General features: G+C 45.8%; 1 protein-coding gene across 2 annotated transcripts; it reads right to left on the reverse strand.

The window, feature by feature from the left end:
• LOC144148035 (uncharacterized) lies at nucleotides 1-26,803 on the reverse strand. Of its 2 annotated transcripts, none has more exons than XM_077679637.1 (4): nucleotides 25,951-26,803; nucleotides 24,019-24,444; nucleotides 10,575-10,757; nucleotides 1-730 (listed from the first exon to the last, which is right to left on the reverse strand). In XM_077679637.1, exons 1-4 carry the CDS (start codon nucleotides 26,555-26,557, stop codon nucleotides 615-617), a joined length of 1,332 nt encoding a protein of 443 aa, XP_077535763.1. In that variant the 5' UTR covers nucleotides 26,558-26,803; the 3' UTR covers nucleotides 1-614. The 2 variants fall into 2 exon arrangements, with proteins under 2 accessions (XP_077535763.1, XP_077535762.1); XM_077679636.1 differs by having other exon boundaries at nucleotides 7-730; nucleotides 24,019-24,450; nucleotides 25,951-26,797.

Here is a 26,803-nt window from a genome sequence, read left to right on the forward strand (position 1 = left end):
AAAAAAAGTTCCTAAGACCAGTGTGCCCCCTTAAGCCTAGGTTGATGTCTAGAGCATTGTTTATTATACTGGGGGATCCACAGAAGCAAGACAGGAGCAGCTGGGTAATATTGGAGCAGCCTTTGTACTGCTGCAGATAGGACAACGATGGTAGTGTAGATTAGATTTCACTGGTCACAGCAAATTCACTAGGGAACACAGAAGAGTTATTAAGGCACTACCACCTTGGCAATACTTGCTTGGCAAACATTGTGACAGCACAGAGAGTGTACCCAATATTTTTATTGCAAATATATTTGTCAACTATATAAAATAATCTGAGTCATCTAAGCTACATTAAAATCAGCTACGCTGCATTAAAATAATCTAAGCTGCATTAGGCTCTCCTTCGGACCCACCGGATGCAATTGTTTGACTACCTGTGATGTGGCTCATTTGTTATAGCCATTAACAGAAACAGAAACAGCCTGCTTTTAATTCTGGTACATGGACCATTACATTCTTTGGGTTCATGTGGAATCGACAACACTTTATCGAACACACTACTGCGATCAGTGCCAAGCAAACAACAGGCAAACAAGAAGCTGACACTGAGGAGATTTTCAAATAATGAGTTATGTGACATTCCGCAGACCCCTTCTTCTTATCGCTCGATGTGTAGTTGCGTTGGTGCTGGAGACGACTGTTCGGGATGGAGCTAGGAGCTTGCAGCTCTTTCCTGTCCTCGGCCCTGCAATTGAAGCAAGACGACATTTTTCTTTGAAGCATGCCCAGTGTGCATTTAAATTCTTCCAAAGGCACAGCGTGCCAAAGAGTCGCAGAGCAACATCAAGACAGGAGGGAAAACAACGCTTCGTAGCGCGGCCAGATAACGTCACAGGCGCTTGGCCAAGGCTAAGCTAGCAGCATCCGTCTCGGGAGAAGAAACTGCACGGCTGCTGTGATCGGCGTTGCACTGCGCAGCCCCAGAATGAATTGCGGCCGCCATCATTCCGTCTATCAGATGCTGCTACCATCCCCAACACAATAGCCCATTTCACCGCCAATATGTTCTTGCTCCGTGCAAGGAATTCAGTGCAGTAAATCCAGTGAACAACTGCCCTTCCTGCCAAGATCAATGTAGAAGGTACAAGACCCCCCCGATTTCCAAAAATAGTGCACAAAGGTAACATAAATTACGTAATAAACCAACGACGGAAACAAATCTGGTTCAAGTAGAATGAATGAAAAAATGTACGAATATCGCTGAGGCTCGAACCAGGTCACCAGCTTGCAAGACGGATGTAGTGCTGTATGTGCACGAAAGGACTGCACACATGTTGAAAGCTTGGTATCACATGCCACAAGGTGTCGCTGCTCTAGTACGATTGATTGATTGATTGTAGGGTGTAACGCGCCGACACAACGCAGGCGATGAGGCGCGTAGTAGTGGAGGGCTCCAGATTAATTTTGACCACCTGGGGATCTTTAATGTGTGCCGAAATCTCGTACACACGGGCGTTTTTGCTTTTCACGCCTCCATCAGAAAAGCGGCCGCCGTGGCCGGAAATCGAAGCCGCGGCCCCGTGCTCAGCAGCGCAACGTCTTAGCCACTAAGCCACCGTGGCTGGTCGACTCTAGTACGTCTACAAATTGGTGATGTGGTTTTTAAAAACAGGCATACCGCTGGGTTTGAACAACGGAAATTATGCGCTAATGCGACACATATTCGAGCCCAAAACACTGGCAAATTTTTGGGACCTTCAATATGATAAGAGAAGCTTCCAACCTCGAATACGGCATGACAGTACTTCAAATAATATTGCCTGCATGAAGCGCATAACTGAAACAGGGACTAAGTGTTTCAGGGCACCGTAAGCAACTGAAAAATGCCCTCCTTTGATGACAAATCCCCCTTCTTGGTGCACCTCACATTGTCCCTACTTGACTCAAGGTCCCACGCAGGAACCGGGGTCCTGACAGTGATGTTCCGTGCGGGGATTTTTCCCTTTTTCGGGGAATTTTCAGCTGTAATTTTGGCCACAAGGGAAAAAAGGAATCTCTAATAGACAGGCAATTTCAGAAGTCTTGGAGTAACAAAAAAATAAGGTCAGTTAACTCGACCACGCATTCTTTGTTACTCCGTTTTTGTTTAAAAAGTTACCTTACGCTTCGTGGGATTTATGTTCAAATATCCAGAGTCGTGGTCACGCAAGCCACAAGCATCCAAGATCGTTTACAATCTAGTCAATAAAGCAGGTGGGAGCATAGAGGAAAGAATACTCCATGAGAAAGAGATAGTAAAGGGTGAAGCGGCAGCGGCTTGAGGGCTGAAGCCTGTCCGCATGTATTCCTGCACAATATAAAAAAAAGCATTTCAGGTGCGCATTAGTCTGCGTGATGTCAACAACAGATGGCGCCCGCAGTTCCACTGAGCCAAAATTACCTCAATTACCCGACAATGCCTCATTCTTTTTCATACGGGCAGTTTTAACTTAGAGCTCTAGCATGCAAAGTAAGCACGCCCCTTGGTACAAAGCGTGAACTGCATAGTTAAATGCTGCTGAGCGCCAGATGTAGTGGTATTTAGTTCACCCTGAAAGTCTGATTTTCTGAACGGCATCTGCGTGAGGGAAGGCTACATAAAAAAGACATCGGTGGCCCTGGCTAATACACCAAAACTGAACAGGAATCCCGTAAAGATCTATCGGCTATAAAACAAGAATGCAGGGAAATTTTCAGGGAATTCTAGAGAAACTTGCCGGAAAATGCTACAAAGTAGGGAATTTTTGAACCTAGAAATGGGAATTTTTCTTCCCAGTACGGGACATCACTGGGTCCCGATCCCACAATATGTCACTGCCAGCCAATGTAAGGAACTCGATTGCTATCTAAGATAATAAAGGTGTGACTCTGCTCTTTATGCTGCCTCTCGCTAACATTGCAGTTACGGTCGCAATTGTATTCGCCAGCAAACTACGTCGTTCTTCCATAAAAGCAAACACTTTCACCACTGCACAGCCAAGCTACTCAAAACAATGCAAAGAGATCTGTAAATTTCATTTTTTTTTTCTTTTTCAGAAACAGCCAATGACGTGTGATTGAGCATATCAGACCCCCACTTGGCTTAACAACAGGTTCTAAGAAACCTTGGTGCGGTCTTATTCGTGTGTGCACACAAACATCATCTTTATCAAGGCTTAAAGGAGCCATGCAGACAAAACACAAGTTTGGTTTATTCGAAAGGTTGCCTCGTTAGAATCATACTGACACCACTTTTAACACACACTTCGCTCAAATAAGCTATATAATTAGGAAAAAGGGAATGGCCATGCAACCCACTAGCTCATTTTCCCACAGCAGAACCTATGATGTCATAGCTGTGTGATTGGCTGAGGCTTGAAAAAGCAAACGCAATTTAGGCAGAGCTTATAAGCTTGCCGAACGAGCTATTTGCACTTAAATTTAGGGCACACTCTTTTTATAGCATAGAGAATGGTACGGTAAACAGGGGAAGTTATGAAAGCACACTTAAACATAGAAGTACCGATGTATACTGCTGTTGGTACTGAGCACACTATGCTTGTTTTAGCTGCACAGCTCTGCGGCTCTTTGGGGTTGTTTCAGATGACACTGGGCGATGGCGTAACTGACGGCGTCTTACGGGACCTCATTTGTCAAGTGAGTCCCATGTTTCTCAAAAGGCTGTGGCTAGCGTCCCGTCCAGACGGAATACAACTGAAAGCTTAGTGTTCCGTCCAGACGGAGCGGCATGAAATTTGTACAGTTCCGTCCAGACGAAAGCAAAACTGGCTGATTACACGCGATGCACAGTCTCCGAATTTGGTGTGGAGGTTGCACCTTCAATAGCGACACTTTTGTACCGCGTTCGATTCCCCCCGGACATACTTTTTTTTTTTTTTTTTTCCGTGGTTGTGCCGGTTGTGCCAGCGTTTTGTAACAGCTAACTTCGCGCCCCCTTTACAATTTTGCACTCAACCGGCCGCTCCGCTGCCGCGCACTAGAGCCAAGGCCAACATATTCATCACCACAGAGTTCTGATCATCTGTAGTTTGTAATGGTGATTATTAATTAACGGTTATTTGGCTGGGTAAATATCAAGAAAGACTGCTCTGGATCTGTTTATTGTGAAGCGGGCGTGGTTGAGCTTGGCGGTTCGTTTGACGGCCGATCATCTGTAATATTGACAGTGATTATTAATCAAATGTGACTCTGGCTAGTCAATGAGCAGAGCAGTTTGACCGGTTGGGTAAAAATCAACAAAACTCAAGAAAGGCGACCGGACTAACTATCTGCGACGTAATTTTTTTATGGCTACATCTAACTTAAAACTAGTTCGTTACCAGACACTAATCCGCCCTAAACTTGAGTATGCGTGTTCAGTGTGGGACCCAGCGCATGACTACAACTCCGTCAAACGGAGCTCCAAGCCGCTACCATAGAAAAAGAAATACTATGCCGCTACCTCGACCCCGCCCGCTTCACAACAAGCAGATCGAGAGCAGTCTTTCTTGGAATTTACCCAGCCGAATGAACCGCTTCCGGTCATTGACTAGCCAGAATAACCGTTAATTAATCACCATTACGAACTACATATGATGAGAACTCTGTGGCGATGGATATGTTGGTCTTGGCTCTAGTGAGCAGTAGCGGAGCGGCCGGTTGAGTGCTAAATCAAGACCGACTGCTCTCACCGCGTCTATTATAAAAGGGGTGCGAAGTTAGCTGTTACAAAACGCTGGCACAACCGTCACAACCACGCAAAAAAAAAAGTATGTCAGGGGAGAATCGAACCCGGTACAAAAGTGTCGCTATCGTAGGCGCAGCCTCCACACCAAATCCAGAGACTATGCATGGCGTCTAATCAGCCGGTTTTGCTTTCGTCTGGACGGAACTCTACAAATTTCATGCTGGCTCCGTCTGGATGGAACACTAAGCTCTCAGTTGTATTCCATCTGGACGGAAGGATAACCCGCAGCGCTTCGTTCCGTCTGGACGGAACTTTAGCACTTGTATATCGTTCCATCTGGACGGAACGCTAGCCACAGCCTTCTCAAAATGATTATTTTCTACCTTAACAAAAACAAGCCAGGTACGAATACGGTCAAAAACAAAGCAAAGGCGGGAAACGGTCCGCTGCAGTATGGTGCCATCATCTAGGTTGACTAATGGTAAATGAGTCTCCGCTTCACACCAAGTTTAGCTTGAAGAGACCCTCTTATGATGTCATTGCAGACGTCGTTAAAACACACGATTTGGTGGGATAATCAAAATTTTAACCTGAATTGGTTAATTTCAAAGTGAATAAAGCATCGTTTGCGTCCGGACAAGCGCTGGGGGCACTATAAAACACGAAATATTTCGAATAAAACAAACGTGCATTTTGTGTGCATGGCCCCTTTAAGGCAACGCTTGTTAGAGGCTAGGTGTTGTTTCATCAGGATGTTCCATTAAAAAAGGTCCACTTTGACTTATTTTACATTAATGTGTAAAAACAAAATGGCCTACGCAGGTGGATTACAGTGTCACGAATACAAATACGGAGCCCTCCACTATGGCGCACCTCATCGCCTGTGTTGCGTCGGCGTGTTAAACCCTACAATCAATCAAGAAAGCAGGCGTCGATGTCGCACACACTTTCACGCACTACAATTTTTTACATCGCAAATCGTGAATGGTTAAGCACAGGATTGGTGAAGCTTGCCAAAGCCTTTCTCAGAAACAAACGCCCATGGTACGCTCTTTCTACAGGCACACATAAAGTTAAACCTGGATGTAACGAGATCGACATAAATTCACAATTTTTCATTACATGCAGGTTTCGAGTCAAGGCTCTCGTGAATGAAACAGAAACGAAACCGAAATGCTAGACATCATTGAAAGTGAACTCATCTCGTCCTTCGAAGATTTATTTTAGAGTGGAAAACTGCGCAAGTTGTGCTTGCTGCTTTTGCGCGAGCTTAGGCACTACACCGTGCTCCAAAGAAGCAAAGTCATTTACCCCGGTATTCACAAACATAACTTAAGTAAAGTATTGCCTTTTCCTTTTGACACTTTTTGGTTCCTTTACACGTTTCAAGAACCAAACGTAATGAAAGGGCACCTTTTGGTGAACCTGATGCTGTGCGCTCAAAATTGTTGAGAGAGTGCAGGCTGGTATACTGTACCGGGCGGCAACATTCTTCTTTCTCAACGGATGACGGCATTTAAAATTGGGAGCTTGTCTTGAAAAGATAAAACTTTTCGTTTTCTGGCAGCAGAACTTATCACCAGAGGCCGGATTTTTAGGAATTAGAAAAGTGTGTTTTAAGCACCAGAAAAAGGCAGGCACAATCACGTTTTAGGCCTCCAACATTGTAAATGTAGGCACGATAAATTTTTGCATAAATGCTAATAATTTTACACGAAGACGCATGCACCTGTATCTACGACAGGCAAACCGAAAATACTATTGTTTATATTCAATTATTGGCACAAAAGTGCCAACAGTAGATCATAGCTGTTCAATTAGTGGAAATTAGTGGTACTAGTGAAAATCTACTGGCTTACTTCAACAAACGCACTGATCCCATTCATATTCAATGGCCACTGTTGCTTGCTTGAGCATCGCATATAGTGAAACAGGCATGAAAAAGAATACCCGAGATCTGGGAATACTGATTAAAAAAGAGCGGTACTTTACCTCTGCCTGCCACAATTTAATTACAACACAAAAAAAAAACAGACATAATGAAGAGAGATGACGATTTATGAATAAATCTTCAATATAGGAATTATCTGCTAATGCAGGCGTGTTCATTGCTCAACCATTGCACTGAAAATAGAGATGGATTTGAGTATGCTTATAGAATGAGGATGCGACTTGTGGGGACCCTTGTTTCCCTACACCTCGCCTGCACATGTTTCGGCGAGCTGGGAGCCACCTTTTGGGCAGACGGCGCGTCACGTGAGTTGTAACCTCTTCGTGACCCCACGCGACGCGGTGTGCGCGAGGGAGCAGGGGGAAGGAGGGACAGTTTGTCGCCTCCATTTACGCCCACCTTCTCCCCGACCAGGGGAAGACCACCTCTCCCCCGGAGCCCACCCGCGGGGCTCCGGGGAGTCGACTGGGAGTCGACTGGGCGATTAGTGCCTACTCCGAATGCCCCGGTGACAGTGAACCCAGTTGGCTCTACGGGACTCTGCCAAGAGATTCCGTCCTGACCGGTCGCAAGGGATGCCTCCCCCGCTCCCGCACTGCGATGACGAATATTGAGGTCTGAGTCCCGCGGCTTGAGAGAGTGAACGAAGCCACTGTCTCCCTGCGAGCGATAGTCGTGTTGTCTGGTACATGGCCTGTATCTGCCAGGCAATAAAGCCTCACTTTGGATAGTCAGAGTCTGTCCACTGCATTTGAGTACCTGAACCCGTGCGTCAGTCCTCGAATTTCGCTGGGGTTAATGTAAGGCGCGTAGCACGTTCTCTAGCGAAGCTAGCCGGGATCCTCTGCTATCCCATACGTTGGCCCACAGACTGCACATGTTTGAATAAATCTGTTTGGAGAGCACGTGGCAAACAATCTATGAATCACAGTGGGAAAATTGTGAACACAACAGAAAACTGCCACCATCTCTAGATTTTTGGATTGAAAATTGTGCGTCCCATTCCACTGCTGCTAATGTTGTTTTCTGGTAGCTGGTGAACTAGAGGACTAGTTTGAACAGTATAGAGTTCCAAACAGTCTATGCTGCCCGGTACCATGAACAACGCTCTCAGGGTGCACTCAAAAGCAAAACTTGAGGCTAAATAGTGTTCATATAGGTGCAAATTTTCATTTATAGGCACATAAAAACACCATAAAAGCATCTCTAATTCACGCTCATCTATCACAATGGGGTGATAGCAACTGCGATGTGCCTGCATTCTTTGTATACATGATGCACCATCTCTTGAGGGATAAGTGAACTTTGTTGAAGTTTTCTGCCATTTGCACTAGGGTGCAGTAAAATGTTCAGCATAAGTCTTCTGGATTGCAGAGCGTTTTCACGTGTGTGCTGTTCGCTGAGAAGCAAGGCCGCTTTCTTATCGCGTGCATTTTACGGTGGTGCACTTGGCAAAGGCAATGATGACTTCAGTGAAGAAGAGAATTGCGTGCCGCCATCAGTTAGTGATGACAGTGACTCGACAGAAGCGAGTTATGAAGCCCACGACGGTGGTGGAGGCAGCACCGTGCAAATCATTATTCTGTGAGCTACGCATTTTGTCGAAAGAGAATGAAGTGGTGGTGAAAGCTTTTTCCTGGCATCTAGAGGTTTCTATTGTCAATAGTCAATAAAGCCTGAAGGAAGAAAAGAAAAACTACCATGCACGGTTTACGGCGGTTGCACCAACTAACAGCAGTGACGTCAGTAAAAGGTGCTACATGATTGGACGACGTCCAGGATTAGCATTCAAACAAGTTTTGGTTTCGGTTCTGTGAAACAACATGCTTGGCATCTGAAATTATCAATGGATGGACATTCCCCGTATCTCAGTAATCGGCATACCACACTTCTGCCACATTGTCGGCTGTAATATGCGTCAGATAAGCCAACCAGGATGGCTTGGAATCGTAGCAATCACTAGCCAAAGCAAATGCAGTGGATCAACGCCCTCCGTGTCACCGTAGACGCTCAAATGCAATTCGCTTTTCCCCTATCTTTCGAGCTTGCCTGGCTCATGCCTGTATCGTAAAGTGTGTTTGCACCAGGCCGAGGGTCTGCTGATTCTGGCCTATGCCCACTGCCCCCAAGCAGTCGGTACTTATGGCAACAGCATGCCAACGAGAACTCGCCAGCGCATCAGTGTCAGTCTGAGTATGTTCTGCATAGTTGCTCGTGGAGCAATGAACGTTACAGCACAAAAATGGTGAATGCAGGGTAGAAAACATCAACCAAAAACAAAACAAAACAAAAAAAAAAAACTTTGCAAAAAAAAAAAAAAAAAGAAGAAGCATGCACCCTTGGAGATTTGAATTTGCGACTAGTAAAACAAGATGCCTAGCGCTCCAGACCACTCGGCCACGATACAGTGCTGGCTGTGTCAGGCATATAAAGTATATAATGTATAGCCAGTTTACATTTTTATTTAGTTTTGCATTTCAAGCAGCATGACTATTTGTTGTATAGCGCTCGTGCAGTAAGCGTCCCCCAAATTCCCCCAATATCTCGTCTAGCAACTGCATTCCTCAGACGCACAAGCGTTCGCGGATGTGTGGTCGTGCTACTGACCACTGTGCTTGTTCACCCAGCGCAAAAAAGTGCTTCCTACATCCGAGTTTTGCACTGTACGGTAAAAATTTCGATTCATTTTATTTCCTCAGTACCTATATTAACTTTGCTGACTCTTCTCCCGCCTTCCATTGGCCGTAGATTTTCCTACTAGCGTACCAGTCAGCGAAGCGTCAATGCATGTGTGCTTGTGCAGCGTTTGTGTGGAGCGACCTGGACTTAGAGCTTGATACAGTGTACGAACTAACAAGCTAAAGAAAGGCACATTCTTCCATTCACAAATGTGTTGTGGCTTAGTTTCAATTGAGCGAACGAATTGCGATGACTTATAGGCGGCCAGTGGTTTAAACACTGGGCTGACTTTGCCGGAAGGTCGGTGAGCCGTGCAGTAGCGCAGTCTAGTGTCACTACCTTATTTAGTGACTCTAGCCGTATTCAGGCTACCTTACTTAGTGACTCTAGCGCAGTCAAGCCAAGCCACCTTTTTGTGACATCATACGAAACGCCACCGAAAATGGGCGAGGATGCAGAGAGGAGTGCAGCATTGTCGAATTGATTTGTCTGGTGAATAAAGTCGCATGAATGCAGCGAGAGTGGTCAAAACATGGCCTACAGACTCCAGACTACAATTTGCGCTCGTAATCCCACAGAGTTTACAAATCACTTCAGTGTCCCTTTAACGCGATAAAAAAAAAAAAAAAATCATGCGCCCGTTCTTCTTCGGTTGACCAATACCGCACTGCGAGCATGTGCTACTCTGGAGGTACGCACCACTTTTCTAGCATACCCACAGGAACTCTCAGGTGTGCACTTCGTAGGCCTAAGGTTTGGGTTTGGGGTGTAAGGCACGAATCAGTACGAGCTGCTTGGCATTCAGTGAGCAATGTTTTGAGTGGGTGCCGGTTTGAGGTGTTCAATCCCAAGATGTGACATTAGGCCTAAGTCTTAAACCTCAAAACGGTCAGGCCTAATGTCTTGTGGCTAACAGCCTTTAGGCTAACAGCCTTTAGGCAGGCAGAGCAATGCTACTCTTCTCGCGACGGATTCTTTGGTCGTCGTCTGAGTTTTCCAAACCGCTTTGACCGTGTCGAAATGGAGAAATCGGACAGACGCCGGCTTCACAACACGAGGGATCCAAACTTGATTCCGGCCACGGGAAGCCTTTTTTTCTCTCACTTCACCCACGATCCTTCATCATCATCGTCAGAGAAAGTTGGCTTCCATGCAGGGCGTATCCGCGTGCAACGGCATCAGTGAGGACACGAAAGCTTCGCTTTAAAAGAAAATTTCAACAGGAGGGGAATAAAAGAAAGTTGGCATTCTTACCCAGCGCCCTGTTGTCCGTTTGCAATGCGATGCTTTTCACTTTGGGCAACACGGCGGCCTGCGCAGTCTTCACCACCATCTGCACCGTGTACTGCGTCTGGGCGTCTGTCTTTCCTGCAAGGGCCTGCATCATCTCGATGTCTCTGGTCAGGGTGATGCGGAAAGCAGGATGCAATGACGGGCCTGGGAGAGGACAGGACGTGCAGGGGGAATCAATCCTTTGCAGCGTCGTTTCCATTCAGACAACAGGAACAGCACCACAACGGCAGACGGGTGCACTGAAATACGAAAGCGTGAGCAACTATACAGAGCATTTGTTCAAGAGAGGACCGCTGAAGCACTGAAAACTTTTCATCATTTAGAAACCGCGTCAACAAAAATATTCGCTTAGCAAAGGAGTATTACACAAATTTGTTCTGTTCTTCTCCAGGGAGTTTTCAACAGCTGAGGAAAAAATTAAAATCTGTAATTGGTCATGTACCAGAACCGCTTACTAAACTAGTAAAAGATGGGATTGAGTTAAACGATTCGGAGCTCTCTAATGCTTTTAATAATTTTTTTTGTATCTTCCCCTCCTTCTTGTCCAGGGATGACCACATCCCGGAAATAAAATATCATAACGAGCACACCATCTTCACCATCAGCTCACCATCAGCAGACCCGGTTAGCGAAAGTGAAGTAGTTTTGTTTTTTATCAAAAGGACCCTGCAACACTCTTTGAGCAGTGCAAGTAAATCTGCACGACGCTTAGCTTACACTACCAGAAATACCTGAGCCAAATATTACACGTGCACAAGAAGCAGTGAGCTCGCAAATTGCTGTGAAAGACGTGGAAAAACCAACCGCGCTCTCTTCAGTTCTCCTCATTATGCACCCCTGGCATGGCCTAAACAACGTCATTGAGGCCATGGCTGTCCGATCGGCTGTCGCTGGTCAACTTCGCGGCTAATTTCTCGCATTTCCTGTGACGATCAGCCGTCGTTGGCGCTGTGTACGAACCTCTTCTATGCCTGAATCTGTAGGCACAGTTTTGCTGTTGTATGTTTTGAGTGCGCGCGGAGTTTGAGTGATGATCTCAATACTTCCCTTTCAACCAGACCACTCAACAACAAACATTTATTGCTTCAAAAACACCCTACCAGCCCGAGTGCGCGCTTGCTAGCAGGCACCCATGCCTGCTTTTTTGTGGCACCACACCGGAAATAGACCCCTTCACATTGCGGAGAAAAGGAGAAAACTCCCCGGCCTATGATATATCGAAGGCTGCGGAAGAGAACGCTGCGAGCCGCCCCCTCTCTGGGAGAGAGCAACGCAGCTTTCGTCGCGTTGTCCGCGGTCGAGTTGAGAGGGACCGATTATGCGCAACTTCTCATCGCGCGTAGTTTTGGTGATAGTGAACGGATTTTCATAATTCTTGCGGGAGGAGATTGCTGGGACAATAGACTTTACCCCAAAATACATTCCTAGTAGTCGATGGTAAGTGCTGCAGGGCCCCTTTAAACTAAACAACAGTAAGTCCCTTAATGTGTCAGGCATACAAATTACACTAGTTAAATATGTTATTGATATAATAGTGAACTTCTCAGTTCATATTTTTAATATGTGCCTTACAACCGAAGTGTTTCCACGTAAAATGTAGTGTGCGAAAGTCGCTGTTATATACAAGAAAGGTGATCAAAGCGTTTTCTCCAATTACCGTCCTATTTCTGTCCTGTCGGCGTTTTCAAAAGGGTCAGAAAAAATAATACTTAAACGACTCACATCTTTTGTTGACCGATACAATATTTTAAACCCAGTACAATATGGTTTCCAGAGAAATAAATCAATAAAGCTTGCCCTTCTAGCACAAAAAGAGTATATTCTTGGAAACTTTTAAAATCACAATGTAGCTTTAGGTGTGTTTCTCGACTTCACAAAGGCTTTCGATGGCCTCAGTCATCACATTCTCTTCCAGAAGCTTTATCACTATGGTATTAGAGGCAACGCCCACTCCTTAGTTTCTTCGTATCTACGACAGCGGTGAAGCCCAACCTCCATTTCAAATTTCGCTATTTTGGATGGTTCTCTAGAAGAAATCTGGTAGTTTGACAACATTGAAGACCCCAATTAGCCTTCACGTGATATTTTAACACCTTGTCAATGATTATGACCAACACAATATTGAGGACAAGCAAGCTATGCGAAAAAATCCGCTTGGTGTTGAAAACCAAACTCTGTGGTGAATGCGTGTTGACGTTCTGATCATTGCTTATCAGTCAGAACTTTAATTTGCGGTTTATTATCATGTTCTGGCTCGCTGTGGTAGCCCTGCTTGCAGGAATAAGGTACGATGCGCTAGAATTGTGCCCAGGAAGCTTTCACCAAGCCGCCATCGTGCTATAAAGCGAGTTCAGCATTGCAAGCCTACTACATTGCAACGCTGCCTAACAAGTTCGAAAAGAAACAGTTACAAGGCTGTTGGAGACTTTGTCAGAATAGACAGCTCTACTAAGAAGCGACACTAGACTTCCGGAAATATCCTCGGACAAAACCGAAACTGGCCGGTGAGCAGCTGGCGGTGTTCAAGGCCGATTGGTAGCGTTCTCCTCGTCTGAACTGATACCCGCCGACTCGGTGTTATCTTTAGACTTTCACCTGAAGCTGTAATCGCAGAAGTAAGGCGTGGGTTAAGTGGAAGCACGAGCGGCACGCCTGTTTCGAGGCACAGTAGTGGGCAACGGAGGCGCCATGGCAAATGAGCTTGTAGTTGGGTAACTGCGTAGTAGCGCCAAATATGAATTTCGCAACGCAAAAACGAAACCGAAGTTGTTGGAAACTGGCTGAAAATGCCAGGCACACTTGCTAGACATGCGAGGGACCATCAGAAATAAGATTTGGCAGAATAAAGCTATCCTTTCTCCAAACCAAAGATCACTAATGAATAGCTGGTATCATTTTCAAGTAATTATCACCTCTCAACGCTGTTGGATTACAAAGCTGACAACATTATTTGGTACTTGACTTGCCAGGAGCCTTTTGACAAAAAAAAAAAAAAGAAATTCTGGTAATGTAGCGTAACTACGAGCGGCATGCGTTTTTGTCAAGCGCAGCGGCCACGCCCCCTTCCTCAAAAACACACGCACCTCCGTTCGCAAAAAACGCTTTCAAAAATCTGAATCTCACCGGGGCGGGACAATTTAAACTGACTCTAAAAGTGCAGTGCCTAGACTAACCACTGGCCGCATTAGGTGTACGAGAAACGAGTACAACATGTCGAAATAGGCAATATAAATCATCGATAACCGGTGATCGATTTGAATAGGTGTGGTAACGAAAGAGTTAACGAGTTCTTGCCTGAGAGCGCGGCTAGTCAAAATTTTGAACTACTTTCTAATATCGACCAGGATTAGCGCGAAGGTTGTTCAGGTAAGGCATAGTGCACTCCAGTGGAGCAATACAGTTCCCAGGAACCACACAGTGGTCTGCAGGGAAACAGAGTAACCTTCAGGGACGCAGAAATTCCAAAAAATTACACCATCTTCCCGAGGGGAACCCTGAGGTATGGTGGCTAGAAGGGGGAGGTGGCGTCACCGCGCTTGCGCCGCCGACGGGAAAGCGATTCTTCGTTTCATGCACGGCCGCGGTGGCCGGGGTGGCGCTCCGGTCAGCACTTCGATGCCTGTTCAAAGCGAAGCGCGGCAAACGAGCGGGGTTGGCACATGACCAGGCGAGTACACTTCGTTTGAAATGCGCTTTACATTTCGTCGTTTGTTTGTTAGTTCGCACACGTGTTTCTTTGTGCCTTGTAGGCGGAGTTTGTCACTTTTTAAAAACTAATTTTCTGTTAGTACTGAAAGCGGTAATCCAGAGCTCATTGCGTAAAACCGAAAGCGTCGCCGACGCACTGCTCTGCGAAAAAAATTCTCGTGACCGACCTAAAATTACGAGTGTTGCGATCCCTACTATTTATCCCAATGTCTATGAGTATTTACCAGAGAAACAATCCCATAAAAGCTGCCTCTTTGCACAACGACGCTACCGACGCTGGAGACGAAAGCGCTCGCAATAACTCCCCAACCGTGACAGATATCGTGAAATGTGAACCGCAAAGCACCTATTTGGCGAAGCACGAGATTGCTGGGGTGACGATGTTCATTTACAGTTTCTACCATGGATCACCAGAGCCTTGCATTTGAAAAAGTCGTTCTCGTATTCACTACAATCGAGAGAGAGAAACAAATTCTTTTATTGAGCCCATTTCAGGTGACGCTCGCAGGCGTCAGACGGGGTGGAACTCTATTAACGAGTCCCATACCTTCACTGGATTCGAGTGCAGCGTTGAAGTGATAGTGAAATCTTTCAAGTCACACTTGTCAATACCTTAGAGGTCACTAACAGTGCAATGGCGCAAGAGCTGCTTGTGGAAGATACCTGATACCGTGCAAAGGGTTTGGCAAAAAGGGTGAGTTAATTTTCTGATAACCCCAAACGCCAAGAAAAGACCTGTGCATGGTGTGAAGACCTGTGGTGAGAAGACCAACTGTGCATGGTGTGAAAACCTATTAAAATTAAAAGCGCTGTATTGGCAGAGTAAATTAGTTTATTTTCCTACTCAGGAGGAAATGCTGCTTTATGAGAGTATACCTACGTACTGTTTCACTCTTCGTACGTCTTCGTGTAAATGTGAAAACTGATCAACGTAGTTGAAGATGTAGCAATTTAATTTTTTGTCATCGAGATTGAACACTGCAGCACTCAAATGCAAACTTTTCCCATGGCATTTACAGTTCAACATTGATATTTCTGCATTTTTACAAAATAAGGTGCCTTTACGGTTATTTCTCCTAGTATGTTATTTCTCCTAATACATTTTTTTATTTGCTTTCAGCAAAATGTTAGCAGTCCGAATATGTGCAGGAAAGAGATTCTAAACTGAACAATTTGTTCCTTCTACTAGTAGAAGTGAAAGGCTGCAGTCGCAGATGCAGACCCTCAGAATTTCTGTTTGCGTGTAGTCGGTAGTATACATTCGGCTTTGAAAAAATGGTAGTTTTCGTTCTTTATGTGTTTATGCGAACGGGTATGGTCTCTTCATTGTATTTTGTTTTAAATATACAGAATGGTAAGCGTGGAGTAGTCGGGAGCCCAAGATGCGTGACGTTCCGTATTGCATAGGTTATGCGTATCGGAACAAAACGCGTCGAAGTGGTCAGTGAGAGCTGCGATGTATGTGCCACTCCAAACTACTTGCGTGCTTAGTAAAATTACACTTGCGCGTGCGGCGAACTTCTGCCGGTTTGCGCTTCCGCCGCGCGCCGAGTCGTAGAGCGGGCGCTCAGGCGGGCATCGAACTACGGAAAGCAGCGCCACCGCGCCAGGCATGAACCGGCGCATCGCTTTTGACCGGCCCTTGGCGTCACCTCCCCCTTCTAGCCACCATACCTGAGGTGATGCGAAGCATCTCAGAGTTCCAATCCAATCCAATTCAATCCAAGCCAATCCAATTGAATCCAATCCAATGCCCTTGCGAGAGAGTGTTCGCTATCGGAGAGGAGAGGGGGTGAGCGGCGGAGAGCGCAGCTGGCGTGGCGAGGAGAATGGGGGAGGGGTGGACGCCGACAACGCCGACAACAACGCCAGATGGATGCAGGGACAAGGCGAGTGAATGAGATGCGTCGCATCTAAAACAGGTAAATCACCGTAGAGCAGGGGTTGGCAACCTTCTGGGGCAGAAGTGAGTTGGATGAAGTAGACACGAGAAGGAGGGGGGAAGGGGGGAGGAGGAGGATTCGGTGGATTGACAATAATGTACAAAACTGGAAGATAAGGGAAAATGCCACCTGGAAGCGATCTTTGTTCCTGTCTAACCCCGTTTGAGGTTAGACAGACGACTATAAAGAACATGAAACGAATAACAGCACTACAAAAACGAGCTGTTCCGTGTATTGAAAATCTTCATTACTTGGAACATACCTCACGTGCATTCTCTAAACATAAATTGCTAAAAATTATGCAGCTGTTTGAACTTAAGCTTTCAGTAGGCATTTGCAATGAAATCAAACTCAATGAATTCGCTTTTTATAGACAGTATCAACCACCCAACATGTATTTTACATTTAGACATGAAATATACAAAACCCCAATAATTAGGACAAATTATGGGACCTAAACATTTGGTCATGCAATACCCTGTTTCTTGAACAAACATCCTGATATTCCAGAAATGGTACGTGATTCCCGTTCGATACATGCCTTCAAATACAACGTTAAGCAGTACCTTCTTACCCATCCTATGGAATTAACTCTGCTGATTATTGCACATGTGGAATGGTTGCTGTTTTGCACTTCTGTGTATTTGCTTGACCGAATTGTTCTTCCTGTGAAGTTCTTCACCATTGATCTTGTTTTCTTGCATTCTGTACTTTGTTTATGTTTGCTGCTACTGCTGTTAGCAATGCTCATGTACGGGTGAATGGGCCTTAGTCAGGCGGAGTCCATCAGCCTTTATCCCACTCACCTGAGAAAGTTTTGTATGAATAAATCATTTTCAAAATCTAAAAAAAAAATGCCATGTCAGCTTTCAGATAGGAAGTGACAAGGGGAGGAGGGACTCTGACATCGTGCCATGGGCCGCATAATACTGCACCATCGGCTGCATATTGCCGACCCCTGCTCTAGAGCATTTGAGGCTAGGCGACCTGACTGCTATATTTGCCAACAGCTGGGACATATCGGAACTACGAATTGTCTGAAAACAGACAGGCATTTGCACGCATGAGCAGCCATGCAGTCAACCAGGAACTGTTAAGATCGCATACGAAGCAGATAATTTTAAACAGCCAGAAATACTTGCTGCTAAGGAGGCAGTCGACCAAAAGTATGTGAAAAGGGAAGACTATGCATCAGGACGTGTTTGGGTAAGGCAGGCAATCGGCAAGGACTGTGTGGCTAGAGCAAAGGCTTGAAATGGAGTCCCACTTGGGGTCCGGCAGACCACTGCAGCAGTTTCAAGCAAGCTACGTAACATTAGTCCTACTTATTATCAAACAGCTCCAAAGCATTACTGGGTGAATAGAGAGGTGCTTTTGTCATCCCCATTCAAAACCAAGGTGCTACATAGGGTTCAAAGGGACTTTTAACATGAAAGTGCTTTGTTCTGGGATACACGAAGATTTTACTGACGTCATATCCGGCACGGAATTGACGCCAGTACAAGGAAGCAAGCGGCCTGTAAAAGGTGCACCCCTGCACACAGGGTCTTCTTGCGGGGAAGCAACCTTTAGTACTAAGGAGTAAGCTATACTTAGGGTTGTTCATTTTTGGGTTTTATATTTTAACACGAAAGTGTTTTATGCCGGGATACACCAAGATTTCACTGACGTCATATCCGTCACGGAAATGATGCCAGTACACCTTGGCCAAAGCGACCCGCCAGCAGGACATCGCTTGCTAAGCACACCGACAAGACAGCCGCCGACCCGCAAATCATGCTCATATGCAGATTTCACTGCACATTTCACTTTCGTGTTTTACCGATACCTATAACAGAGGAATCAAACACAGTTTTTTGTCCTCTTTCTGGTACCTGGTCTTTCTCTCATGCTACTGTCCTTAACTTCCCCCCCTGTTGCTGCTAATCAAAGAACAGATAACTTGGTAGAAAGCAGGTGGCCGTGATTGCAGTAGAATCGCAATGCATAATGGTAAAGGAAAGGCGACTTAGAAACGTAGACAAGAAAGAGAATACGACCAGCGCTGTTCTTGTTTTCTCCATTGTCCATGCTTTTTAACTTGCGCTTAATTCTCAGTCATGCTGCAATTTCCCTAGTTTGTTGTTCCCCTTAGGTGGCAGGCCGCTGCTGATTTTGCACGACGCTGCAACAGGAATGCAACGCTCATTGCACCGTTTTTACAGGCCGCGCTCCTGTGTGGTTGCGTCACCTGGCTCCCCGCTTGGTGTCCTCCAGTTCCTGACGGTTCCCTTCAGAATTCGTCGGCAGCATTTGTTGCCTCGCCAAGTTTGGGGTCAACTGGATCAAACATCTGGCAACCCGGACCTTCACACGGAACTTCAGTTATCTGCGTTGCAAGCGGACTACTTAAACGCCCACCGGTCGCCTGCGCATTCGGGCATGACGCTGCAACAGGAATGCAACGCTCATTGCACCATTTTTTCCAGGTTAGTTACCTAGGCCATGCTACCTGCGTGAAAAGCAGCAATTACTGTTTAGTTGCGGTGTCGTACCCTTTTGATCCCTTTGATCTGTACGTTAGGTTCAAACGATTTGTGCTGCAGTCATGTGCCTGTGTTCGGTTGTGCAGTCTACTTTTGTTACTTTCTGGTGACGTTGAGGTGAATCCGGGTCTTGGTGATGAAATCATGTCTTCTATGCTTGAATCAATGCGTAGACTTGAGTCCGGGCAGGCGACAATTTTGAGTGAGTTGAAAGGTGTAAAAGAAAAACAGGAAGCTACTGACCATGAAATCCAAGGCTTGACTACAAGGGTCGTGAAATTGGAAACAACCGTTGCGTCACTCGGTGGCACCGACTCTGCTAAAACATTTCCATCAGCGAACCCAGTTCGTGACGTAGATGATCAATTACGGAATTTATCGGCCAGGTGCGAGGATGCTGAAAACAGGCTGAGGCGGTCGAATATTCTGTTCTTTGGCTTAGAGGATGACGATAAGATTGGGCAGCGTCTGAACAAAATGTGATTAACTTCTGCTCTGCGCACCTTGGTGTCTCCTTTAAAGGCGATCAGTTTGAGCGGGTGCATCGCCTCGGCAGGTTCTCGGCCAACAAAACCAGGCCCATAATAGCGAAACTCACTACATTCAAAGACAAACAGGCAATTTTGTTGGCTACGCCAAAGCTGAAGGATACGAATTATTCTATCGGGGAAGATTTTTCGCTTGGTACGCGGCAAGCCAGGAAAAAGCTTCTTGATTTTGCGAGACCGCTCAAAAAGCCGTTCAAACTTTCTGTCGATAAGCTGCACATTGGAAAGGCAACCTATATCTATGTCCATGCAACCGATTCTGTCGTGGAATTGCAAAGATAGCCAAGAAAGAAGTGTCGGCAAGGTTGCACTAAACCCTCTCCCGCTACATCAGCTTCACGCCTCTCGGTAACCCTTACTAACATACGTAGTTTATTGCCAAAACGCCAATACCTTTGTTCTTTATTGGAAAATAACGACACGGATGTTGTGGTTCTAACTGAAACTTGGCTGCACCCAGATGTGCGCGATAGTGAAATTTTTCCTGACTTCAATAACTACAACCTCTATCGGCGAGATTGTGTGGGACGACGGGGAGGCGGTGTGCTGATAGGCATTAAGAAATCTCTGTCTTCGTTTTCTATTCCTACAAACTCGTCCCTTGAGATAGCCTGGGCAGGATGCACGACTGCAACAAAAAGAATACTGTTTGGTGCTTGTTACCGCCCACCAGCGGCCAATCCAAAATTTGCTGACAACCTTCGTCAGAGCCTTGAAATGGCAACCCACAGTTTTCCTTCAGATTATGTATACCTTCTCGGCGACTTCAACTTTCCTCAAATAGACTGGCTTACGTTGTCTTCATCATGTCAAAACTCAACTAATTTTCTTAACTTTTCGTTAGATCTCAATTTGTTCCAGGTAGTTAATGAACCCACTCGGGAATCTAATACACTTGATCTCATCTTAACCACTGCACCCGAAACGGTTGATACGATATCTTGCCTGGATGGCTTCTCTGACCACAAATTACTCCAGCTATTACTTCGCATCCCACTAGCTCACGCCGGCACCGTTACGAAAAAAATTCGCGACTTCAGCAGGGCCAATTACGTTGAAATGAACTCGAATCTAGAACATTTTTTTCATGAGAAACTTCTGCCCGATTTCACTGACCGCACAATCGAAGCAAATTGGGTACTGTACAGGAATTATATGGCTACTTTGATCGATCTTTATGTTCCATTAATAACCATTACAAACGACAAGACTAATCCCTGGTTTAATCAATCACTACATAGACTTCGAAACATGAAAAAGCGCTTGCATAGGGCAACAAAACGTGGCTCCAATCCATCTGCTTTCATAAAATACAAAGAATTCCTAAAAACTGACGCCAGTGCAATATGTGACGCAAAAAAAAAGTACTACTCTAGCGACTTGCCCTCTCTTCTTCAGCACAATCCTAAAAAGTTTTGGCGGACTATTGCACCTGAGCAGGATTATCATCACATTACATTACACGATGATAACCAAGCACCAGTGTCTGCTGGCGAGTGTGCAGCTCTGTTTAATAACTTTTTTTCTTCTGTGTTTACGCGTGAAGACTACTGCAATGTACCATTTGTACCGGAACTGGACTGGCGCTATATGGAACCCATTACCATTACTGTTGATGGCATTTCACGCCTCATTGCTAACCTAAAGGTCTCTACATCTGCCGGTATTGATAACATCAATTCAAAAATACTGCAAAACACTTCATCAATTTCTAGTCAGATATTATGCTATTTATTTAATCAATCCTTAGAGTCAGGGAACCTACCGGCCAATTGGAAGATTGCTAAAGTCGTCCCCATTTTTAAAAGCGGAAACAAGCACTCACCAGATAATTATCTTCCAATAGCCCTCACCTGCATTTGTAGTAAGATGCTTGAACACATCATTGCGTCGCATGTTTTCAGTCATCTAGAAAGTAAAAACTTTTTCTTCCCCAACCAGCATGGATTCCGGAAATACTTTTCTTGTGACACGCAATTACTAGAATTTACTACCGACTTACACTTTAACATGGACGCAAATCAGCAAACCAATTGCATTTTCCTGGACTTCTCAAAAGCCTTCGATCGCGTAGCCCATTGTCGACTAATATCAAAATTATCAGCCCTTAAACTAGACTCACTATCTTAACTTGGATACGTAACTTCCTGTCTCTCCGTCAACAATTTACAGTAGTTAATAATTTTTCCTCCTCCCGTTGCCATGTAACTTCCGGTGTTCCTCAGGGTAGTGTTCTCGGACCCCTTTTATTTTTTTTTTATATTAATGACTTACCACATAATATATCATCCAGAATGCGTTTATTTGCAGATGACTGTATTGTATACCGCGCCATCACTAACGCCGCTGACCACATAGCTCTTCAAAACGACCTTAACGCTATTTCCCATTGGTGTGAAATCTGGCTTATGTCCCTTAACCTGCCCAAATGCAAGTTTGTATCATTCAGTCGCAAGCATAACACTTCCACCTTTAAATATGTCCTAAACAACTTACCTGTCTCCCAAGCTTCCCCATATAAGTATCTGGGCGTGAATCTAACTCACAACCTTTCCTGGTCCCTGCATATAACTACTGTTTGTGCTAAAGCCTCCAGAACCTTGGGATACTTACGTCGTAATTTAAAACACTGCCCTACGAATGTCCGTAAACTGGCCTATTTAACGTACGTCCGTCCTCAACTTGAGTTCGCTTCATCTGTTTGGTCCCCTTATCAAAAATACTTAATCTCTATGATCGAAGCAATTCAAAACCGTGCTGCACGTTTCATCTCTCAGAAATATAGCCGTTATTTTGGTGCAACTCAAATAAAGATTGATAACTCTCTCGAACCCTTGGAAACACGTCGCGCTGTTTCCATCGTTTGCTTACTTCACAAATATGTAAACTGCTCTTATCTACCCCCCCTTCCCCTAGAAGCTCCCGTGCGCATGTCTAATAGACTAAACAACCAGCGAAGTTTCAAACGCACTTACGGCCACACCCACGCATTTAACTTATCAGCACTGCCCACAGCCGTAACATTATGGAACGATCTTCCTAACACAATAGTTTCAATCACTGACCATACATTATTCCGCAACCAAGTATACCGGCATTACTTACCATAAAAATGTAGCTCTGTATATCTGTACATATCTGTATATGTGTACTGACTTTGTACCTAGTGCTCATGTTTTTTGGCACCATTTATTTGTTTGAGTACCTGTCGTATTCTACACCTTTGTATTAGACACCATCATTGTAACTACATTATGTTTTTCCATGCCCTTCCTCTTTAAGTTATGTTATATTACCACATTGTAATGTTTTGTACTCTGTTGCTTCTGTTATATTTTGTGTTTTTGCTTTTCTCGCCCCCCCTTACTCAATGTTCCTACGGGAACCTGTAAGGTAACGTGAATAAATAAATAAATAAATAAATAAATAAGTGTGACCACATGCACAACGTGGAATATAATCTTTGTGGTGGCAGTTTGCAGTGCTAACAGTTTCGAATCTGCCCCTAGGCTACTTCAGAGAAGCACTGCTCCCCAGAAAAAGCATGCTAGGTGTAGCCATGAAGCTTTAGCGCCTGAAAGATGCTGGAGCCAACTGGGGCAGTAGCAATGACTGGAAACTTTGTTATGTAATGACACCTGAAGTGTTCTGAGAGAAAGATCGCAGGTTATGTCACATGCTATCTTCTTCAGAGCAAAAACAAACTGAATAAGGTGGAGTTGGCCTTGCCACATTTACATATATAAGGATGCAGCTCATACTTTCATTGTCGAAAAAATAAGGGTAAAGGCTACAGCTGGTCATTTTTCAGTGTGCGTGCACTAGTAATCTGCCGTTTTGACGATTTTTACCATTTCTGAATTACAGTACCTGACGTTAACCGGCACAGAGATTAAGAGGAAAGATAACAATTGAGGTTCAGCCTGGGCCAAGTTTTCTTGCAATTCTGCACAAAACAGGCTACAGGTTCCTAAAGCTCACAATGCGTTGAGATTTTCTTGCACGCACGCCCGTTTCGCGATAAGACCATTTTCAAGGCCCTACACTATATCTGCAAACGTCACCCCTATTACCGGATGCTACCCATTCCACACGTAGTGCCTCAGCTAACATGGATTTCACAGGGAACTGCTACCTTTTACATCAAGTGGCATGCTTTCCAACTGGCTCCGCCTAGTAACATCAGCGAAAACCTCATGGATGTAGCTTACTGTATTTTCGCGTGTATAGCCTGCCCCTACATATAATCTTCACTCCCACTTTCAGCCCGACAAAAAAAAAAAAAAAAAGCTCACGTATTGCCGGCACATTTGATACAGGAAAGGCTGCACCAAAGCTACTGCTCAAGCAACACATCAAATCCTATATAGACAGAAAAAGCGTATATTTAGCAAGTAAGAATACTCTAAATGCAAGGCGAAAGTCACAATTCACTAATAAAATTCAATTGTTAAGAGTGCGCTCGTCCTTGTTTTTTTTTTTTTTCCTTGTCCTTGTAGCTTTTGCACAATCGCAGCGACAGAAGGCTTAGTCAGTGTTACTGCAAAAGAGCTTCACTGCACAACCGTGAAGCTGCACTAAAAGAAAAACCCCACGTATTAACCGCACCCCACTTTGCCACTAAAATTTTCGCATTTTGGTGCGGGTTATACGCGCCAAAATACGGTACTACTACACGTACCAGCTGGTATGACGGACTTCTGGCCAAACTGCTGCAGCTGCGACGGTCCCGGGAGACCAAGGACCATCGTCTCCGCCTCCGTGTCCCTCGGAACCTGCTGCTGCTGCTCAACCCACTCCCTGTGCATTTTCTCCAGGTAAGCCTCTTGCTCAGCCAACTTGGCCGCCTGCCGCTCTGCCTTTTTTGCAGCCCGCCTGGCCGCAGCCGCCTGGCGCTTCGCCTCGCGAACGGCGGGGTCGATGGCTGCCCGGCGAGCGGCTTCTCTGGCCGCTCTCGCTTTCCGCCTCTCTTCGACGACGGCAGGGTCCAGGTTCACCTTCCGCGGCTTCTTCGGCTTGCTTTTGCCGTCCGTGGCTCCGCCAGGCACCTTGGCATCCGCTGAGTCCGGCAAGGCACTGCGGGGTTGCCCTTCCGATGGGGGCGGGCCTGGAACTTTCCGTACGAGACACAACTGTTAGTGAAGCTCAACCGATGCACAGCTGCTGCTGTTGACAACGCGAAAACTTGGGCGACTTGGTGATGCATGTTGAACCGCAGCGCAAAAGACAAGACAGAGGACGATAGCAAGGGGACACACCAGGCGCTGACTTACAACTAGATTTTATTTTGTCCAACAACGCCAAATATAAACGAAGATGAAGAAAACAAAAGATAAAAAAAAACACCTTGGCTCTTTGTTATTCATGCTGGCTTTTCATGTGTTTTTTTTTTTCATGTTTTGTTTTCTTCAGTTTCGTTTATATTTGGCGTCGTTGAAGGAAATAAAATCCACTCGTAAGTCAGCGCCTTGTGTGTCCTCTTGCGTCCGGTGTCTTGTCGTTAGCGCTGTGGTTCAACATGCTGCTACTGCCTGTGCGTGGGGGCTTCCACTGATTTGTGGTTTAGAAGTTTGTCGATTTAATGTGCCGAAGCTACACTTGGGGTATGAGGCACGCTGTAGTGGAGGGCTCCGGATTTATTTCAACCACCTGGGGATCTTTAGTGTGCCCCAGAATATCAACCAACAATCATTTCTTTTTTTGCCTCTATCTGAAAAACAGCAACCTTAGCCAGAATTGAACCAGTGTCCTTGGGCTCAGAAGCACAAGACTTCTTGTGGTTTGGGACAGTGTTCGGAGTTCCTGAGGTGTAATCCGGCACTTACTTTTGATGTGTAATCCTGATTTAACACGGAAATTTGAAACAGCTGATGCTTCGAAACGGCCAACATGGTCGCCATTTATAGCATAGCACACTTGCCGCTTTGTGCCCAAGAGGACTGCGTGGTCAGCCCATATATGCGACTGCTAAGCCAAGGAGGCCCACAGACTACACCAGCAGAGCTAATAGAGGACATCAGGGGTCGAAAATGGTCAAGCTGCCACAAGAAGAGATTACGCAGTGTCTTTTAAACTACGCTGGCCGGTGCCTCTCGGAACAGGTTTACTGGGAAGTGCCCATGGCTGCGAATCATTTTTCAATTAGAGTAACATTGACGTACAGCAGAATCTAGGTCTTCGCTTCCACATTGAACATACTAAAGGTATGTTTCCTTTGCTCACACTGACCAAGCAGTACTGCCGCTTAGTTGTTTGTTAGTTGCTGAATGTCGTTTCAAGGAACACTAATGCTGTAACGTAACACTGCCACCATAACAGTACAGGTGGAGCACACAGGAACGAAGGCACGAAAGAAAAAAGAACACAAGTGGAGTAATCCTAAGCACGGTGAACTCCACCACAAGGCCCGGATTGGCACGCTTTTAATTAATGCACTAGCAAACTATAGGAAAAACTATTCGACATGCGCTTTGCAGCAGACATAATTAATTCGGTCATTTGCCTGGTGTACGCCTTGTCAGTATTCCAAAAAAACACCCTTTTTTTGAACCAGAAAACCGTGCCATTCAGTAGGGGAACTCAATGGGGCGCAATTTTAGATGAAAAACGGTACCTTCTGGGAGAGGCAGCACAGGGTAAGGCCCCTGTACTACGGAATGCGGTACTTGAAGCACGGGGTTGTGTCCTTGAAGCACGAAGTGGTGTCCTTGAAGCACGGGGTGGTGTCTTTGAAGCACAGGGCGGGATCCTTGATGCACTGTGCGATGTCCTTGAAGCACAGGGTGATGTCCTTGAAGCACGGGTTGGGATCCTTGTAGCGCGGGGTCAGTTCCTTGTAACGTTGGCTGATGACTAGCACCGCCTGGACAGCAGAGAAGGTTGGAAACGCTGGCGTCTTCTACAGCTGGGGTGCAGCACACTGTCGGCACAGCACCAGGCTTCAGGACCGGCAAGTGCCACGACACGCGCAGCAGTTTCTCTAAATGTGTGAACTCGGTGGGGTGGCTGAGCTTGCTTTCGTAGCAGTTCACCGCGAAGTGTCGCGCGCACACCATGCTGAACCTGTCCGGAACCCAGTCGTCGCCGTTCGTGCCGCGCACGAAATTAATCCAGGCCTCCCTTTCCTGCCCCCCTTCAGGAAAATTGTGAAGAAGAACGCGGTCCCTGCTCGTGCTGTTGCAGCATTCGACCACACAGTGTGCTCCCGTCACAAGCGTCATGTCATTCAGCGTTTCGACAAGCTAAGGCAACACAACCACGAACACGCCGTCTCGGCACGGAAGTGTGCAGTTGTTTTGAAGCTTGGTCAAGTGAGAGTTAACCTCAGTTTTAGTTCGGCCTGACTGGCGGTACTCACGGTACCCACAGTACCGACTCCGTCTGCTTTAGATTCCACACGAGATTTCACAACTCGCCATCTTGTTGGCTGTTGTTGGCTCTGACCGGCTTCAGTACGTTCTTCGCAC

Source organism: Haemaphysalis longicornis, unplaced genomic scaffold (assembly GCF_048455015.1).
Source record: "Haemaphysalis longicornis isolate Haplotype H1 unplaced genomic scaffold, Haemaphysalis longicornis Haplotype H1 scaffold_717, whole genome shotgun sequence".
Lineage (NCBI taxonomy): Eukaryota > Metazoa > Arthropoda > Arachnida > Ixodida > Ixodidae > Haemaphysalis > Haemaphysalis longicornis.

What these genes read in the sequence shown, in the direction of transcription:
- LOC144148035 (XM_077679636.1), bottom strand. Translation starts at nt 26,557, where the DNA reads ATGACGCTTGTGACGGGAGCACACTGTGTGGTCGAATGCTGCAACAGC. An exon ending in GAAGTCCGTCATACCAGCTG is followed by an intron (nt 10,758 to 24,018) that starts GTACGTGTAGTA and finishes GTCCTCTCCCAG; the next exon opens with GCCCGTCATTGCATCCTGCT. An exon ending in AACGGACAACAGGGCGCTGG is followed by an intron (nt 731 to 10,574) that starts GTAAGAATGCCA and finishes CTTCAATTGCAG; the next exon opens with GGCCGAGGACAGGAAAGAGC.